Source organism: Centruroides sculpturatus, unplaced genomic scaffold, assembly GCF_000671375.1.
Source record: "Centruroides sculpturatus isolate CEXI.00-Female unplaced genomic scaffold, Cexi_2.0 scaffold1259, whole genome shotgun sequence".
Classification (NCBI taxonomy): Eukaryota; Metazoa; Arthropoda; class Arachnida; order Scorpiones; family Buthidae; genus Centruroides; species Centruroides sculpturatus.
Window position 1 is genome coordinate 50438 of NW_019385521.1, and position 17602 is coordinate 68039.

General features: G+C 38.6%; 3 protein-coding genes across 5 annotated transcripts in view; all 3 read left to right on the forward strand.

Annotated features, from left to right (window-relative positions):
* Positions 1-4578, forward strand: part of LOC111639773 (protein phosphatase 1 regulatory subunit 12A-like) — a gene marked incomplete at its 5' end in the record, with an annotated part of 30383 nt that extends 25805 nt beyond the window's left edge. The window contains 4 exons of the mRNA XM_023385711.1: positions 1366-1470; positions 1549-1587; positions 2583-2633; positions 4399-4578. Coding sequence (XP_023241479.1) covers positions 1366-1470; positions 1549-1587; positions 2583-2633; positions 4399-4485 — 282 coding nt within the window. The remainder of the gene's footprint in view (positions 1-1365; positions 1471-1548; positions 1588-2582; positions 2634-4398) is intronic.
* An 896-nt stretch (positions 4579-5474) lies between these two features.
* On the forward strand, positions 5475-12052 carry LOC111639778 (protein phosphatase 1 regulatory subunit 12A-like). Of its 3 annotated transcripts, none has more exons than XR_002759137.1 (6): positions 5475-5586; positions 6815-6937; positions 8868-8972; positions 9051-9089; positions 9158-9293; positions 9378-9432. XR_002759137.1 is itself a non-coding variant. In XM_023385721.1 (6 exons), exons 2-6 carry the CDS (start codon positions 6836-6838, stop codon positions 11957-11959), a joined length of 384 nt encoding a protein of 127 aa, XP_023241489.1. In that variant the 5' UTR covers positions 5475-5586; positions 6815-6835; the 3' UTR covers positions 11960-12052. The 3 variants fall into 3 exon arrangements, 2 of the variants coding, with proteins under 2 accessions (XP_023241489.1, XP_023241490.1); XM_023385721.1 differs by lacking the exons at positions 9158-9293; positions 9378-9432 and adding exons at positions 10085-10135; positions 11873-12052; XM_023385722.1 differs by having other exon boundaries at positions 9158-9635.
* A 1960-nt stretch (positions 12053-14012) lies between these two features.
* Positions 14013-17530, forward strand: LOC111639776. Its single transcript, XM_023385719.1, has 4 exons — positions 14013-14805; positions 15300-15492; positions 16593-16712; positions 16996-17530. The coding sequence occupies exons 1-4, from the start codon at positions 14266-14268 to the stop codon at positions 17361-17363; spliced, it is 1221 nt and encodes a 406-aa protein (XP_023241487.1). The 5' UTR covers positions 14013-14265; the 3' UTR covers positions 17364-17530.
* Positions 17531-17602: the final 72 nt, after the last annotated feature.

Sequence of the window (17602 nt, forward strand, 5' to 3'; positions counted from 1 at the left end):
TCTCATTTATCAATACACTGCTTCCAGTGGTGCTGCCATTTCTGGAAGCACGTCTGGTAAGCATTTTTTAGAATTTCTCATAGGTGTCCCTGTGAATTTTTCTTGATGTCTTCAATTATATGAAATCTATGTTCTTTCACACTGGATTTCAGCATAGGGAATAGGAAAAAGTCTGCAGGAATGAGGTTAGGTGAATAGGGTGGATGGGAAAGTGCTAGTTTTCCTGTTTTATGTAAGAAGTTGTGAATCAGAAGATATGAATGTTCTGACACATTGATGCAGGATTCATAGTTCAGGTCTTTTCTTTCTGAGACTTTCTCTTAGGCTCCTTAGCACTTACAGATAATAGCTCTGATTCAGTGTTTGTCCATCTGGTAAGAATTTGAGATGCACAATGCCTTTGATGTCAAAAAACGCTGTCAGCATGACTTTTACCTTTGACCTGAGCTTTTACATTTTATTCAGCTGTGGTGATGTTTTCCCAACTAAATACAATGATTTCCTTTTTGTGTCCATGTCATATTCATACACTCAAGTTTCGTTGCTGGTAATGATTCTTTTCACGAAGGTTTCATTTTTGTTGGCACAATCTAAAAGATCCTGACCAATGCCAATCCAAATGTATCTCTGATCTTGTGCCAGGAGTTGTATAGCAGTGACACAAGGCATCTGCAATTTTTCCTTGAGAATGCTGTGGCATGATTGAAATGATTGGATATTGAGATGCACTCAGCAATATCCTGAACTGTGAAATGATGATTAGAATGCATGTCTTCCTGAACTTATGCAATGTTTTCATTGTCAGATGAAGTTGGTCATTCCTCCCATGGGTCATTGTCTTCTGTCTGCCGACCATCCTGAAATCTCTCAAACCCCTTGCAACACCATGTACTAATAAGATATTTATTGCTATAAACCTGCTTCAAAGTTTCATTGGTCTCCATAAATGTTTTTTTCCTCATGCTTTCTGCAAAATTTGATGCTGTTCCTGTATTTCCATCATCTTACAAATTGCAGACTACCCTCTACATTCACGTAAACAAAAATATGTAGCACAAAAACTAATTGTGGCAGAATAAGATGATGACCCGGCAGGTTATGAAAGATCACTGGTACTCAATGTGCATTGTTGCCAGATCAAATTGGCATGCTATTGAAATGTTTCAGAATTTGAACAGACCATGTATTATTTGTATTGTAATCAGAGTGAATATAATTTTGTGGTGTATCTTTTAATGACTTAGAATAATACAGAGTTTTTAATGAAAATAATTATTTATAATTGTTTAAAATAATTTGATAAATATTTACATTTAAGTATGTTTATGACTGTGACAATAATTTTTTAAAAATATTTATTTACAGTTATATCACCAAATGAAAGACGAAAATAAAACTCTAAAAGATAGATTAAAGAAAGTAGAAGTAGAATTAGATAATACAAAACAGCAGTTACAAAAAGCACTACAGGTAAACAGCTTTTTTACACTAGTTACATTTATTTTTTTAATTGTTTGACTAAAACATGTTTTGAATTTTTGCATGTAGAATAACAGCAGGAATTCTTTAAGTGACGCAGAAAAAAGGGTGAGTCGAAACTTTTCAAACGTTTAATTTTTTCTGTAACTACTTTGTTATTATAAATCTATTATTAGTGTCAATTATTTAATATACAGATTTTAAAATCTGTCAAGAATGATGGGAAATACCAAGATAGATATCTACTCCCAGGTTAAGTTATATCAGAAGAGTGTATGGTTCTCAGTGACGCATTTTAACATTTTAACAAAAGTATAATAAAAATCATAGAAAAGCAAGAGTAGGAAGCTTTAAATTGTGTATATCTACCAGTGACTTCTCTGTTTTGTTTTTTAGGTGCATCGTAGTATTACTTCAATAATTTGAAATTCGTGAACATGTTGTAGGCGAGTCACGTATATTTCTTTTTAACAGCATATACATATTATTACTAGAAATTGAATGATTTGAGTGTTAAGAGTATATTTTATCTTATATTTAGATCGTTAAGTTGAAAAATGTTCTAAAATTCTTATTGAATTACGAAGAATCCAAGTAACTTCATTTCACAAATTGCAAATCTTTCTAAAATAAAAGAAAAAATCAGCACAAAAGGTACCAAATAAAAAATTTATTAGATAAAATTAAAAAATTTTTTTTTTACTAATGAAGTTGGAATGAAAGAAACCTTCAGATATTTCACACAACAGGATTTTTTTCAAAATTCTAGTCAACAGAAAATGCCACAAACACACAAAATTATTTGAAAAACAGTTCATTTTCTGTTTTTATCTAAAAGAAAAGCTTTATCCAAATGACAGACATTCACAGCTGCGCAAATGACGTGAGGTTGCATAATATTTAGTCATTTGTGAGTCATTTCCAAATATGTATCGTGGATGCCGTATTATACCACCTCGACAAATATCGGTCATAAAATATTTATTAAAAAAGTAATTTTTAAAATTATTTTTACTTATTTTTTTAATTCTTGTTATAGAAATCTATTAATCATTTAAACATGCTTTTTTTTTAAAATCTAAAATTAATTTTTTTCGTGACAGGAACGAAGATCTTTGGAAAGGAAGATATCGGAACTAGAAGAGGAATTAAAGGTGGGATGATTCATTAGAACAAAAATTACATATTGCTTTTGATATATAATCTTCCATTAGTAAATAAATATAAATATTTATAAAAAAAAATTCAATATTAATACTGTTCGTGCTTATAGCAACATTAAAATATTTTAAAGCATGAATTTCAATCTCCTTACACGTCTCAAATTAAAGAGAGGCTGTTTGTAACGAGGAATATGTGAATACGAGAGCGCATTTGATGCGGACAGTCCCATATTCAAATGCTTTTTAACTATATTTAAACACTCCAGTTATGGTTGAGAGGCTAAAGGAGAATCTGCATTATGTATTAACATGTGTTGTGACGCATTTGGTTGTTACGTGGTGGCGTATTTAGAATGACGCACCACAACGAACGATTGTTGTACTGGAACATTGCTTGAGAAATGTGCTCTATACGTAGTGGCTGTCATTACATAGTGGCCGAGTGTTTCCAATAGATAAGAGAAACGAAGTATGCCTAAAAACAGACAAACTAAAGCTTTGGCATGCATTCCTGTCTAACAAAATACCATTGCCTGTGCTTAGCTACTTGGCTTTAGTTGTTGTTGTTGTTGTTGTTTTGTTTCCTTAGAAAAAGAAAACTATAAGTCACAAATTCATACTTTCAGAATAAGTGATGTCTGATTCTGTTTCAGAAAATTGCCAAAATAAAGGTGGAAAATGAGATACTTAAAACGGAAAACAAGTCTTTATCTCAAGTATTATTCAGTTATGCAAAATAGGTATGAGAACATTTTCGAAATTCTGGCTTAGCCGGGAATCGTATGCCATAGCTTTTTTTTAATTATGTATTGAACGCCTAAAATGGTGAATATGTGGTTCTAAGTAATTAGAAAATAATGGGATCAGATAATTCCATTTTAACTCATTCTCTTATCACACAGAAAATAGCGAATTGAATTTTGTAAAATTTTGGTCCTTTTTTTGTGTATATTTTGTTTTTGAAATTATTTTTCAACCATCCACTTTTATGTATAAATTTTTTGGGCATGCAAGCTGTGAGATTTTTGAATAGTTTTAGATGCTAGATTTTTTTGCTTTGTAGTTTGATAATTAGATTAAACAGCAGTTTTAATTGTATATTTTTAAACAAAAATTAGATTTTTTTTAGAAATATTTACACCCCTTTCCTATTAAACCAAACGAAGAAAAAACGATTTTTTATCGGGCTATTTTTGGGCTACGGAAAGAAGGCAATTTGTCACTTATAGAACACAGTCGCCGTCTTTCAATAACATTAATAATTAAACATTATCGACAGGCGGCGCTTCGGTTCACCGAAATAGCGAATTATAATAATAGTTGAATTCTTTATTAGCCTAAATATAGTCCAAGAACTTTCTATGGTTTGGTTTAATCTCACACAAGTTCGCGTTTAAAAATCTTAATACACCGAAACGGCGAAAAAGTCCGCCGAATTAGGCTAGTTGTTTTAAATATAATAAGTATTCATTGGGGAGAAGTCGTCTTTGATATCAATAACATTAATAATAATTAGAAGCGCCTGTATCGGCGATATTCGTCAAACTGAGAGACAAGTTGTCACGGTAGACGGTTTCAAAGGTAGCCTATTAATAGCCCAAAAACAGTTTTTTTTTTATCCTTAAGCTTAATTTCATTACGAGACTTGGTATATTTTTAATTAATTACAAAAGCTAGCACTTACAGAATATTAAAATTAATATATCGATCGGAAGCGTGCAGGTTTTTTCACTTTCCGACTATTTTTGTCTTTCAGGAGACAGAACAACTGAAACTGGATAACCAGAGGCTGAGAGAAGAAAATGGAGCGCTGTTAAGAGTTATCAGCAAACTATCCAAATAAGTATTCTAGATAAAAGGCAAACAAAAAAAAACACTTAGTAACATATTCTCTCTCCCGTCTCGCATCCGAACTTTTATATAAAACATTAAACACGTATATAAAAGTCGAAGGACGAAAGTGCTGCAATAGACTTCTTTACACAGTAACAAGGTAACAGGAGGTGTAGACTACGTTAAAATTACTCGTAATTTTACCGTCGACCACCGACAAATTTTCTTTGCCTTCCACGTCGAAGAGCGCGTGCGTCGAAAAAATAAGGCTCGAGTGCCTGCTTTAAAGTGCCTTAAAATCCAAAAGAGAAGAAAAATATCGGGTTCGAATTTTCGGCTAATTTTTCTCGTTTTCGATCCGTTTACAAAACTTAGGATTTCGCCATCTTTTTTACTTAGCGCTCCGGGTTCGAGAACCACGTCGTGGTTATCGTCGCGCGCACCCGACAACCAATCGCGAAGCTCGTTACACGCTTATTATTTTCATTACCGCCCGGTTTTTAAGTGATTCGTCCCGTCGGTCTGCACTCGCACGATCTAAGGCGAGAAATTCGCCCAACTTAACCGAAATTGTCGACTTTTTTTTTAAATGTCCGGCATTTAAAATCAATGGCTGCGATCGGAATATATTCTGCCCTCTCCCCCGACGGACGGACGGACGTCAGTGCAATGCGCGTTAACATTTTTTTTCATTGGTTTGGTGTATAGATTAGAAGAACGTGCTCAAATTTTTACGTCTAGACACTGGTGCAGACCGTCTTAAATGAAGCATTTGATAAATTCCCCTTACCATTATTATTATTATTATTATTTGTCTGCTGTTAGTAAAGTTTATTGCCTCGTCCACTAATAGTGTTTTGTTGAATTGTGTTGATAGTCTGATATAGTATTTATGAANTAATGTTTTAGAGAGCCTCATTTAGAAAAGTAATAAATTATTAAAGCCATTTAGGGATTGAGTTTGTTGGCTTTATAATTTGTAGTAAAGAATTATTGAAGTTCCTTAATAACCAACAATGATTTAACTTTATAGGAAAATCAGGAAAGTGCCAATACGACAGAATCCAAGGAAGAAAAGTCTGAGAGCAGTCAAGAAGAACCAGAATTAAAGGTTAGTCCTCTTTTTCCTTGCTTTTTGAATCATAGAACCAATCTTTAGAGAGATTCATTTCTGTAATATTAGTGAATAAGACAAAAACTTCCGTCTGGTTACAAAAAATTTATTAAAAATACACAATTTGTGAAAATTGTGGGACAGTTACATATTTTAAGGCACTCAATTAGATATGTAACATCTTATAGATTTTCAACTGTTTGTTTATTAAAATTTATCCAGTTGATTTCTATGATGCAAGACATATTAAATATTTTATAATAAGACTAAGAAGTTTCACCTTCCTACTGACTTTGAAAATTTTGTTTCTGGTGCTGCCATTCCTATTTTAATTTTTTTTTTTTTTTTTTGTACATGGTGTATTTGTAAATGTCTTTTATTTACATATATGAAGCTAATGGTCAAATGGAACAGAGTTATTATTCAATAAAAATGGGAGAGGCCAAATTTTCATTTTTTTTAGGGATCCTATTGGACAATGATTTCAAAATGACCTGTGGGCCTCTGCACGTGGTGAGGCAGGACAGCAGCAGCAGCCATGTGACCTTTAGTGCCAGGATTTGGTGGTGGTCTCTGGCAAGTACTAGCTGTTGTTATGTGTAATTCATTACATATATATAATGTAAAGATGTTAACATTTAAGTTTTTTAGTATTAAATAAAACAAATGGTAAATACAATACAATCAGTTTTATTTGTTTTTATCTAATGCATGTATATCTTCACTCCTGTCATACATTAATAGAAGTCTGAAAATTGTATATTATCATTATTTTATGAATAGATTAAACTTAAATGAAAATGTCTTCTCAATTTAACCTTTTTACCAACTTTCTTAAGAATTTCTTGTTCCCAATAACCTCAAAATGACTAAAATTTGCCCAGCAGAGCTGTACTGGATTTGATTGGATTTGAATTGTTATTTATCTTTCTAGACAACATTGAATTGGAGCACTTTAATTATAATTACCTGGTACTTTAATGATGTGGTATATTTTAATTTAAAAATGAAGTAAAAAGGAAGTGATAAATATTTATAAATTAAAATCATTTAATTATTGTAGGTGAGACTTAATCATTATCAATTACATCTCAAAAGATATAATTGATTAAATAGGCAAAGTGGATCATTGCTTCATTAGCCTCGTTCGGCCAAACATCTTTCTAAGTTTAAGTTGCATGTTATTCTAAAATTAATAGTTTCAATTACTAAATTTTCATTGCAGGCAGAGAAGAGGAAAGACATCATGTCTTCCTCTTCAGAGAGCAGTGAGTGCATTGGCTGGACTGGCAATGTCGGTTTGAAAAGAGACAGCGATAGGAAAGAGATAGAAAAAGACTATAAAAAGGTAAGACTTTCTTGTACTAAATAATTAAAACTAGTATTTTGCATGGCTTTTCTTCTGATGTGATTGTCAGATGTGATTATACGTGATCTGTTCAAAAAGTTCCGGAACTTATTTTTTCTTCATTTTTTGGACATCCTGTTGTTTTACTTCAAAGTACAGTAATACCCCAAACTTACGCGATAGGTGGGACCGAGCGATGACCGTGTAAGTCGAATTCGCGTAAGTCGGGGTATAATTTCGCAATTTGTGTAAAATCCAAGTGGGATGTATGTAAGCTAATAAATGTTCTCGTTAACCTTATCTCATCTGATTCGTTCACGGTTACAAGAAATCAGCATATAGAGTCTCTCAAGTCTCTGTAGATATAACAAACACAGAAATAAATAACACAAAATAAATTGTAGCTATGTGTCGATTCCGCGCGACACATCCGAACATGTAAGCTGAACAATAGTATGAGGGGAGTGAGTAATCAAGAGTTGCGTGGCACTCAAACAGAAGACAAATCGACGAGATTTGAAAATTGCGTAACTCCGGGTTCGCGTAAGTCGAGGTATTACTGTACTCTCATTTATCAATACACTGCTTCCAGTGGTGCTGCCATTTCTGGAAGCACGTCTGGTAAGCATTTTTTAGAATTTCTCATAGGTGTCCCTGTGAATTTTTCTTGATGTCTTCAATTATATGAAATCTATGTTCTTTCACACTGGATTTCAGCATAGGGAATAGGAAAAAGTCTGCAGGAATGAGGTTAGGTGAATAGGGTGGATGGGAAAGTGCTAGTTTTCCTGTTTTATGTAAGAAGTTGTGAATCAGAAGATATGAATGTTCTGACACATTGATGCAGGATTCATAGTTCAGGTCTTTTCTTTCTGAGACTTTCTCTTAGGCTCCTTAGCACTTACAGATAATAGCTCTGATTCAGTGTTTGTCCATCTGGTAAGAATTTGAGATGCACAATGCCTTTGATGTCAAAAAACGCTGTCAGCATGACTTTTACCTTTGACCTGAGCTTTTACATTTTATTCAGCTGTGGTGATGTTTTCCCAACTAAATACAATGATTTCCTTTTTGTGTCCATGTCATATTCATACACTCAAGTTTCGTTGCTGGTAATGATTCTTTTCACGAAGGTTTCATTTTTGTTGGCACAATCTAAAAGATCCTGACCAATGCCAATCCAAATGTATCTCTGATCTTGTGCCAGGAGTTGTATAGCAGTGACACAAGGCATCTGCAATTTTTCCTTGAGAATGCTGTGGCATGATTGAAATGATTGGATATTGAGATGCACTCAGCAATATCCTGAACTGTGAAATGATGATTAGAATGCATGTCTTCCTGAACTTATGCAATGTTTTCATTGTCAGATGAAGTTGGTCATTCCTCCCATGGGTCATTGTCTTCTGTCTGCCGACCATCCTGAAATCTCTCAAACCCCTTGCAACACCATGTACTAATAAGATATTTATTGCTATAAACCTGCTTCAAAGTTTCATTGGTCTCCATAAATGTTTTTTTCCTCATGCTTTCTGCAAAATTTGATGCTGTTCCTGTATTTCCATCATCTTACAAATTGCAGACTACCCTCTACATTCACGTAAACAAAAATATGTAGCACAAAAACTAATTGTGGCAGAATAAGATGATGACCCGGCAGGTTATGAAAGATCACTGGTACTCAATGTGCATTGTTGCCAGATCAAATTGGCATGCTATTGAAATGTTTCAGAATTTGAACAGACCATGTATTATTTGTATTGTAATCAGAGTGAATATAATTTTGTGGTGTATCTTTTAATGACTTAGAATAATACAGAGTTTTTAATGAAAATAATTATTTATAATTGTTTAAAATAATTTGATAAATATTTACATTTAAGTATGTTTATGACTGTGACAATAATTTTTTAAAAATATTTATTTACAGTTATATCACCAAATGAAAGACGAAAATAAAACTCTAAAAGATAGATTAAAGAAAGTAGAAGTAGAATTAGATAATACAAAACAGCAGTTACAAAAAGCACTACAGGTAAACAGCTTTTTTACACTAGTTACATTTATTTTTTTAATTGTTTGACTAAAACATGTTTTGAATTTTTGCATGTAGAATAACAGCAGGAATTCTTTAAGTGACGCAGAAAAAAGGGTGAGTCGAAACTTTTCAAACGTTTAATTTTTTCTGTAACTACTTTGTTATTATAAATCTATTATTAGTGTCAATTATTTAATATACAGATTTTAAAATCTGTCAAGAATGATGGGAAATACCAAGATAGATATCTACTCCCAGGTTAAGTTATATCAGAAGAGTGTATGGTTCTCAGTGACGCATTTTAACATTTTAACAAAAGTATAATAAAAATCATAGAAAAGCAAGAGTAGGAAGCTTTAAATTGTGTATATCTACCAGTGACTTCTCTGTTTTGTTTTTTAGGTGCATCGTAGTATTACTTCAATAATTTGAAATTCGTGAACATGTTGTAGGCGAGTCACGTATATTTCTTTTTAACAGCATATACATATTATTACTAGAAATTGAATGATTTGAGTGTTAAGAGTATATTTTATCTTATATTTAGATCGTTAAGTTGAAAAATGTTCTAAAATTCTTATTGAATTACGAAGAATCCAAGTAACTTCATTTCACAAATTGCAAATCTTTCTAAAATAAAAGAAAAAATCAGCACAAAAGGTACCAAATAAAAAATTTATTAGATAAAATTAAAAAATTTTTTTTTTACTAATGAAGTTGGAATGAAAGAAACCTTCAGATATTTCACACAACAGGATTTTTTTCAAAATTCTAGTCAACAGAAAATGCCACAAACACACAAAATTATTTGAAAAACAGTTCATTTTCTGTTTTTATCTAAAAGAAAAGCTTTATCCAAATGACAGACATTCACAGCTGCGCAAATGACGTGAGGTTGCATAATATTTAGTCATTTGTGAGTCATTTCCAAATATGTATCGTGGATGCCGTATTATACCACCTCGACAAATATCGGTCATAAAATATTTATTAAAAAAGTAATTTTTAAAATTATTTTTACTTATTTTTTTAATTCTTGTTATAGAAATCTATTAATCATTTAAACATGCTTTTTTTTTAAAATCTAAAATTAATTTTTTTCGTAACAGGAACGAAGATCTTTGGAAAGGAAGATATCGGAACTAGAAGAGGAATTAAAGGTGGGATGATTCATTAGAACAAAAATTACATATTGCTTTTGATATATAATCTTCCATTAGTAAAATTCAATATTAATACTGTTCGTGCTTATAGCAACATTAAAATATTTTAAAGCATGAATTTCAATCTCCTTACACGTCTCAAATTAAAGAGAGGCTGTTTGTAACGAGGAATATGTGAATACGAGAGCGCATTTGATGCGGACAGTCCCATATTCAAATGCTTTTTAACTATATTTAAACACTCCAGTTATGGTTGAGAGGCTAAAGGAGAATCTGCATTATGTATTAACATGTGTTGTGACGCATTTGGTTGTTACGTGGTGGCGTATTTAGAATGACGCACCACAACGAACGATTGTTGTACTGGAACATTGCTTGAGAAATGTGCTCTATACGTAGTGGCTGTCATTACATAGTGGCCGAGTGTTTCCAATAGATAAGAGAAACGAAGTATGCCTAAAAACAGACAAACTAAAGCTTTGGCATGCATTCCTGTCTAACAAAATACCATTGCCTGTGCTTAGCTACTTGGCTTTAGTTGTTGTTGTTGTTGTTTTGTTTCCTTAGAAAAAGAAAACTATAAGTCACAAATTCATACTTTCAGAATAAGTGATGTCTGATTCTGTTTCAGAAAATTGCCAAAATAAAGGTGGAAAATGAGATACTTAAAACGGAAAACAAGTCTTTATCTCAAGTATTATTCAGTTATGCAAAATAGGTATGAGAACATTTTCGAAATTCTGGCTTAGCCGGGAATCGTATGCCATAGCTTTTTTTTAATTATGTATTGAACGCCTAAAATGGTGAATATGTGGTTCTAAGTAATTAGAAAATAATGGGATCAGATAATTCCATTTTAACTCATTCTCTTATCACACAGAAAATAGCGAATTGAATTTTGTAAAATTTTGGTCCTTTTTTTGTGTATATTTTGTTTTTGAAATTATTTTTCAACCATCCACTTTTATGTATAAATTTTTTGGGCATGCAAGCTGTGAGATTTTTTAATAGTTTTAGATGCTAGATTTTTTTGCTTTGTAGTTTGATAATTAGATTAAACAGCAGTTTTAATTGTATATTTTTAAACAAAAATTAGATTTTTTTTAGAAATATTTACACCCCTTTCCTATTAAACCAAACGAAGAAAAAACGATTTTTTATCGGGCTATTTTTGGGCTACGGAAAGAAGGCAATTTGTCACTTATAGAACACAGTCGCCGTCTTTCAATAACATTAATAATTAAACATTATCGACAGGCGGCGCTTCGGTTCACCGAAATAGCGAATTATAATAATAGTTGAATTCTTTATTAGCCTAAATATAGTCCAAGAACTTTCTATGGTTTGGTTTAATCTCACACAAGTTCGCGTTTAAAAATCTTAATACACCGAAACGGCGAAAAAGTCCGCCGAATTAGGCTAGTTGTTTTAAATATAATAAGTATTCATTGGGGAGAAGTCGTCTTTGATATCAATAACATTAATAATAATTAGAAGCGCCTGTATCGGCGATATTCGTCAAACTGAGAGACAAGTTGTCACGGTAGACGGTTTCAAAGGTAGCCTATTAATAGCCCAAAAACAGTTTTTTTTTTATCCTTAAGCTTAATTTCATTACGAGACTTGGTATATTTTTAATTAATTACAAAAGCTAGCACTTACAGAATATTAAAATTAATATATCGATCGGAAGCGTGCAGGTTTTTTCACTTTCCGACTATTTTTGTCTTTCAGGAGACAGAACAACTGAAACTGGATAACCAGAGGCTGAGAGAAGAAAATGGAGCGCTGTTAAGAGTTATCAGCAAACTATCCAAATAAGTATTCTAGATAAAAGGCAAACAAAAAAAAACACTTAGTAACATATTCTCTCTCCCGTCTCGCATCCGAACTTTTATATAAAACATTAAACACGTATATAAAAGTCGAAGGACGAAAGTGCTGCAATAGACTTCTTTACACAGTAACAAGGTAACAGGAGGTGTAGACTACGTTAAAATTACTCGTAATTTTACCGTCGACCACCGACAAATTTTCTTTGCCTTCCACGTCGAAGAGCGCGTGCGTCGAAAAAATAAGGCTCGAGTGCCTGCTTTAAAGTGCCTTAAAATCCAAAAGAGAAGAAAAATATCGGGTTCGAATTTTCGGCTAATTTTTCTCGTTTTCGATCCGTTTACAAAACTTAGGATTTCGCCATCTTTTTTACTTAGCGCTCCGGGTTCGAGAACCACGTCGTGGTTATCGTCGCGCGCACCCGACAACCAATCGCGAAGCTCGTTACACGCTTATTATTTTCATTACCGCCCGGTTTTTAAGTGATTCGTCCCGTCGGTCTGCACTCGCACGATCTAAGGCGAGAAATTCGCCCAACTTAACCGAAATTGTCGACTTTTTTTTTAAATGTCCGGCATTTAAAATCAATGGCTGCGATCGGAATATATTCTGCCCTCTCCCCCGACGGACGGACGGACGTCAGTGCAATGCGCGTTAACATTTTTTTTCATTGGTTTGGTGTATAGATTAGAAGAACGTGCTCAAATTTTTACGTCTAGACACTGGTGCAGACCGTCTTAAATGAAGCATTTGATAAATTCCCCTTACCATTATTATTATTATTATTATTTGTCTGCTGTTAGTAAAGTTTATTGCCTCGTCCACTAATAGTGTTTTGTTGAATTGTGTTGATAGTCTGATATTGTATTTATGAAGTTTTATAATGTTCTTTAGGTTTACAACAACCTGTACAAAAACAAATAAATATAGGCAAATAAAATTATACTTTTTTTGCTTTAACGCCGATTTTTATAATTATTGTTCGCTTCCTCTGTCTTACGGGAGAGCCTTTGCAAATCTGTACGTTTCAAAGGTCCTACCGGGGATCACACCACACTCGTTTGTATCGGGTATGTGGAGGCCTTCCCAAATGCATGTGACTGAGTGTTACGTGATGCAAATAAGTATAACGGGTGGCTACAATAAAAGTTTAGACTCGAGGTCATCCGGCCACACGAGTCTAAACTTGTTTACAGAATTTGAGCTGGCTTCTCTACCTTCCGTCAATTCTCCACACGCGGACGGACGTTTCATTTATAGAACGCAATAGACGTTTATCCTTTTGATCCGCGTAATTTCTGATCGTAGCCAAAGGCAATTTATCATTGCCTAATGCATTACGGGACGGGATCGATCGGGATAAGCTGGATTCTCCTTTTACCTGGATGCCCGGCGGAAAGCGGAATTTACAGGGGCGCGCCCGCTTAAATCGGATTTGAACGTCGACGTGTTTTACCATCGATCGACCCGTAAACGACACAGTTTGACATTCATTATGTAAATTCGTGCGGGATGACGCGTTGCCCTTTTAAAGAGGTTAATCTCTGAGCACGCGACGTTAAAACGGATGGCCCGAATGCGTGTAAACGCTAATTATGTTTCGGAGCGCGGTGGGTGATGTATCGGTTACGCGTAACGTTTGGAAACGTCGTGGAATTAAGTTTAAGAAGCGCCAGTCCAATTCGACGGCTCCCAAAAATGCGTAACGTCGGTTAAAGTACGAAAATGGCGGGTCGGAAAACGCGCGCAACGTTTTCCAGCTCGTAACGGAAGTTCCATTAGGTAGTGGCTCCATCTGGCGATGAAATGTTTGGAAGCGGGCGAGTCGGTCGACGGCGACGACGCGATAATTTATTTTTAAACATTACGACGCACGCAACGACACGCTATTAAAAAATGGTCGAAGCGTTAACCGGATCTTGGCGTAAGTTTATTTTGGCAGAAGGAAATCTCCGGCGTCTTCGCGTTTTTACGAAGCCTGTAATTTTTTCGTATTTTTTTTCCCATGGTTTGGGTAATTACGTCGGGAGATTCGGTCTGGCAGAGGGCGTTGCGGGTTGCTAGGCGACAGAAGCCAGGCCGGTCCGTCAGCCAGAGGTTGGTCGTCTGCCAGCGAGTCGGCCAAGCCAAGAAAGAGGTTTTTATTTATCGTCCGCGTAGTTTTTTCGCTTTCGCCAGCCACGAACAAAGCGAGTGATGGTTTGTCGGCCTCCATCTGCACGGAGACGCTGCGAGACGGCAACAACAAAGGACGGAAGCGGGGCCGGAAGGACGAATGCCGAAATGGCCTAAAAATGGATCCTTATCCGGGCAGAGGCAGCAGGCACCTCAGCACCCATTTGTTCTTTCGCATGGACCGCGCAATGCACAGGAAGCAGGACTCGCACCCCGCAGCCTCGGGATTCTCGTCGCTGCGGCCCGAACTGGGTCGTTCGGCCTCCGAGAGGCCCGTCAGGCCCCCCCGCATCAGCCGGAGGTCGACCGACACCTGCAAGTACCAGCCGGGCCCCACCAGGAGACACCTGCCCACCAACTTCGACGACTTCTTCAACCTGCCTCCCCCCGTTTTGCCGCCGGAACTGGCCAACTACTGCCGGGAACAGTTCCAACCGTCGGACTACGCGCACCGGCCGGACGACGTCTACGCGCCTCGCTCGCCCGACGCGTCGCCGCCCCCCGGAGACTTCGGTGTGGCGCAGGGCCTGCGCGACCCCGGGCCCTACTCGCCTGATGCCATCGATCCCGAGGAAGCGTCGCTTTTCCACGACGCGCCTGACGACGCCGCGCGATGGATGGTGGCCGTGGAACACCGAGGATGCGATGCGAGGACCAAGGTAAGAGATCCATCGCCGCCGCCGTCACCTGTCGGCGGAGGCGGTGTCTTTTAATTGTTCTGGAACGCTTCCAACTCGACCTTTCGCCGCCTTTTTTCCTTCTTTCGCCTCGCGTCGCGGCGTCTAATCCGGCGACCGGCGCCGGCAACGGCAACCGGGAAAGCCGAAATCCACCGAAAGGCTACGCGCGTCGTTTTCCGGTTCGTTACGAACTTTACGCGTCGTGGCGTAGAATAATGTCGGCCGGGGAAGTCGCCAACGCTCCAAATTAGGGAAGAAGACGAGAACGGCCGCTGCGTTGTTTTATCTGGGATCTCGCGTCGGTAGACGACGAGATCTAAATGCGAGGAGCGACGCAAGCCGCTAAGGTTGGTGACGTCGGAAGGACGATTGAACGCGTCGTGCCCAAAGAGGAAAGCGCCGTCGATTCGTGCAGCGCGTGTGAGGCAACGGGGGACCGCTGCCGGGCCATGACCACCCTCTTTCTGTTTCAGGAGAGCGTTTCCGGCCGGGCGACTCACAGGGATTGCGTCATCATCGACCTGGCGGAGAACGCGGGTTCGTCGGACGCGTCGCCGGCCGCCGGGTTGACCGCCACCTGCCAGCTGACCCGGAAGGCCTTCGAGTTCTTCCGCGAGTCTAACCCCGACAGCGAAGGACTGCTCCTGATGGACGTGGAGAGAACCAGTAAGTCCCTCTCGCGCGCCGCGTCGCGTGGCGGCGCCGCCGGCCGGGATGCGCGGGCGGGGTAACGTCCGGCCACGCCTCCGGATCCGTGACCGCGTCGCCAAATTAAAAAAAATTATCTTTCTCCGGCCACGCCCTCGGCGTAATTACCGTCGGGCGGGGCTTCCATCGATCGCTCGGGTCCTTCGGGACGGCGCCGTTTCTTTCTCCGACCGCGCACGCGACGTAATTAATATGTAGCAGGGGAGGAGCCAACCGACGACTCTCGGATGAGCCATTATAAACCCGGCTTTAATTAATCCCACGTCATTTAATTCGGTCGCCGGGTTAATAGTCAAAAAGTCTCGTACGCGTAGACGCCGAATCGAGTTTAAAGGTCTTGGGGGTTAATTACGCGGAATAACGTCATACTAGTATTTTGCACGCGTCGAACACGCACTTTCGGTAGGATTACGGAGACGATCTCTTATTGTTTGTCCTTAATTGGACGGAAGGAACTGCTCCTTCCGTCACGTGTCGAATAAACGAAGACGAATTCTTTCCTTGGGAGTAAATCACCAAAGTTTTATTAGAAAAAGAACAAATTACAGGAGGCCTTGGCTTGTTTGAAAACGAGGCTATGGTCTATCCGTCGGGGAAACGGTCCACGAAACCTCTTCGCCAGCGATTCGGCTGTCTTTCTTGTAAATAACAATACGAGTTTCCTATGTCTGGTGTTAGGTTTCGTCGGGTAAGGAATTACGTAGTCGTCTCGATATCGGAATTCTCATTGGCTATCGATGGGCGAAAAATACTCTCCATTCGTCTCTTATACGAAATCTATTAACACCTTTCTCGGAGAAGACCGTACGACGAAATGTCACCGGAAGTGCAATTTTTTTAGCGGAGCGTGCGAACATTAATTCGAAACTCGATATAAACCAGCAGTACTCGAAAAATCTCCCTCCCACGCTACGAACTATTAACGTGACGTGATAATTTCGTAACGCGCTCGGTCGTGTCTTCGTAAGTAATGACGTAGTTTTTCTCGGAGTACCTCGCGTTTCCGCTTCCGGTCTGCCCGGACCCCGCGCTAACGTCATTTTTTTGTGTCGTGGCAGGTCAGTTCCCTTTCGTGACGTACGTGGTGCCGAAGACGGGAAGGGCCGAGCTGCACCGGTTGGTATTCCACCTGGAGAGCACCGTGGGCTCGCAAGAACACGACCAGCTTCATCACATAGGTAAGGCACGCGCTCGCAACGCGACACTTTCGAACGGCACTCGAATCGCGGCCAAATGTCTAAAAATAGAGCCAAGGGAATGCGGTTTGGCAGCCCCTATCCTCTTATAAAATTCGATTACACGCCCCGTTTAAGGTCGGGTGGGGCCTTTCCTCCGGCCGAACGGGGAGAGGCCCCCGTTACGCTTCTGCCGGCTCCGATAAATTACGCACGTCCGGTGGTCGCGCACGCGAGAGTACCGCCCGGCCAGGAATTTCTAAAGGATATTTTTAATTTTTTGCAGCCGGCTACGAAGAGGTGGCGGCGGTGGACGGGCCCGAGGACGAGGCCCTGCCGTCGGGGGCCTCCAACGTGGGCTTCATCATCTCGGCCTTTCGAGTCTTTCCCGGGGAGGACCGCGAGAAACTGGAGCGCCACTGGCTGGTGTGGACCGGGGCCAACCTCATCTACCATCGATTGCCCCGCCACCTGGGCCTGACCCGCATTACCCTTCACAAGAAGGTCTTCCCGGAGCGGGGCATCAACTACGTCATGGTGTGCGAGTGCGCCACCCTCTTGGACTACGTCACCGAAGCGTGCGTCTTCGTCGACCACTTGCGAGCCAGGTGCTGCGGTCACACCGCCCTCTATCGAATAGTGGACGTCTTCTAACGTCTAGTGATACACACAAATCTCGGGTACATTTGTACGGGCGAGCGCCGTCCCACCTTTGTACAGAGCGGTATTTTTTTCGTTTTTGTTTTGTTTTTTGCTACAGGACGGCGCCGGCCCCTTGTAGATACTTCCTTTGTCCGAATAATAAAGAAAATCGTTCCGTACGTCGCCGTTTATCGGGCCAGTGGCACCTTGCCACCCATTGTTAACGACAAATAAGTCTGTAAAACGACCAG

Excerpts from the sequence above, each read along its gene's own strand:
- LOC111639776 (XM_023385719.1), top strand. The coding sequence starts at position 14,266 with ATGGATCCTTATCCGGGCAGAGGCAGCAGGCACCTCAGCACCCATTTG. Across the intron at positions 14,806-15,299 it reads GATGCGATGCGAGGACCAAG|GAGAGCGTTTCCGGCCGGGC; the intron begins GTAAGAGATCCA and ends TTTCTGTTTCAG. Across the intron at positions 15,493-16,592 it reads GATGGACGTGGAGAGAACCA|GTCAGTTCCCTTTCGTGACG; the intron begins GTAAGTCCCTCT and ends GTGTCGTGGCAG.
- LOC111639778 (XM_023385721.1), top strand. The coding sequence starts at position 6,836 with ATGTCTTCCTCTTCAGAGAGCAGTGAGTGCATTGGCTGGACTGGCAAT. Across the intron at positions 9,090-10,084 it reads TAAGTGACGCAGAAAAAAGG|GAACGAAGATCTTTGGAAAG; the intron begins GTGAGTCGAAAC and ends TTTTCGTAACAG. Across the intron at positions 10,136-11,872 it reads AACTAGAAGAGGAATTAAAG|GAGACAGAACAACTGAAACT; the intron begins GTGGGATGATTC and ends TTTGTCTTTCAG.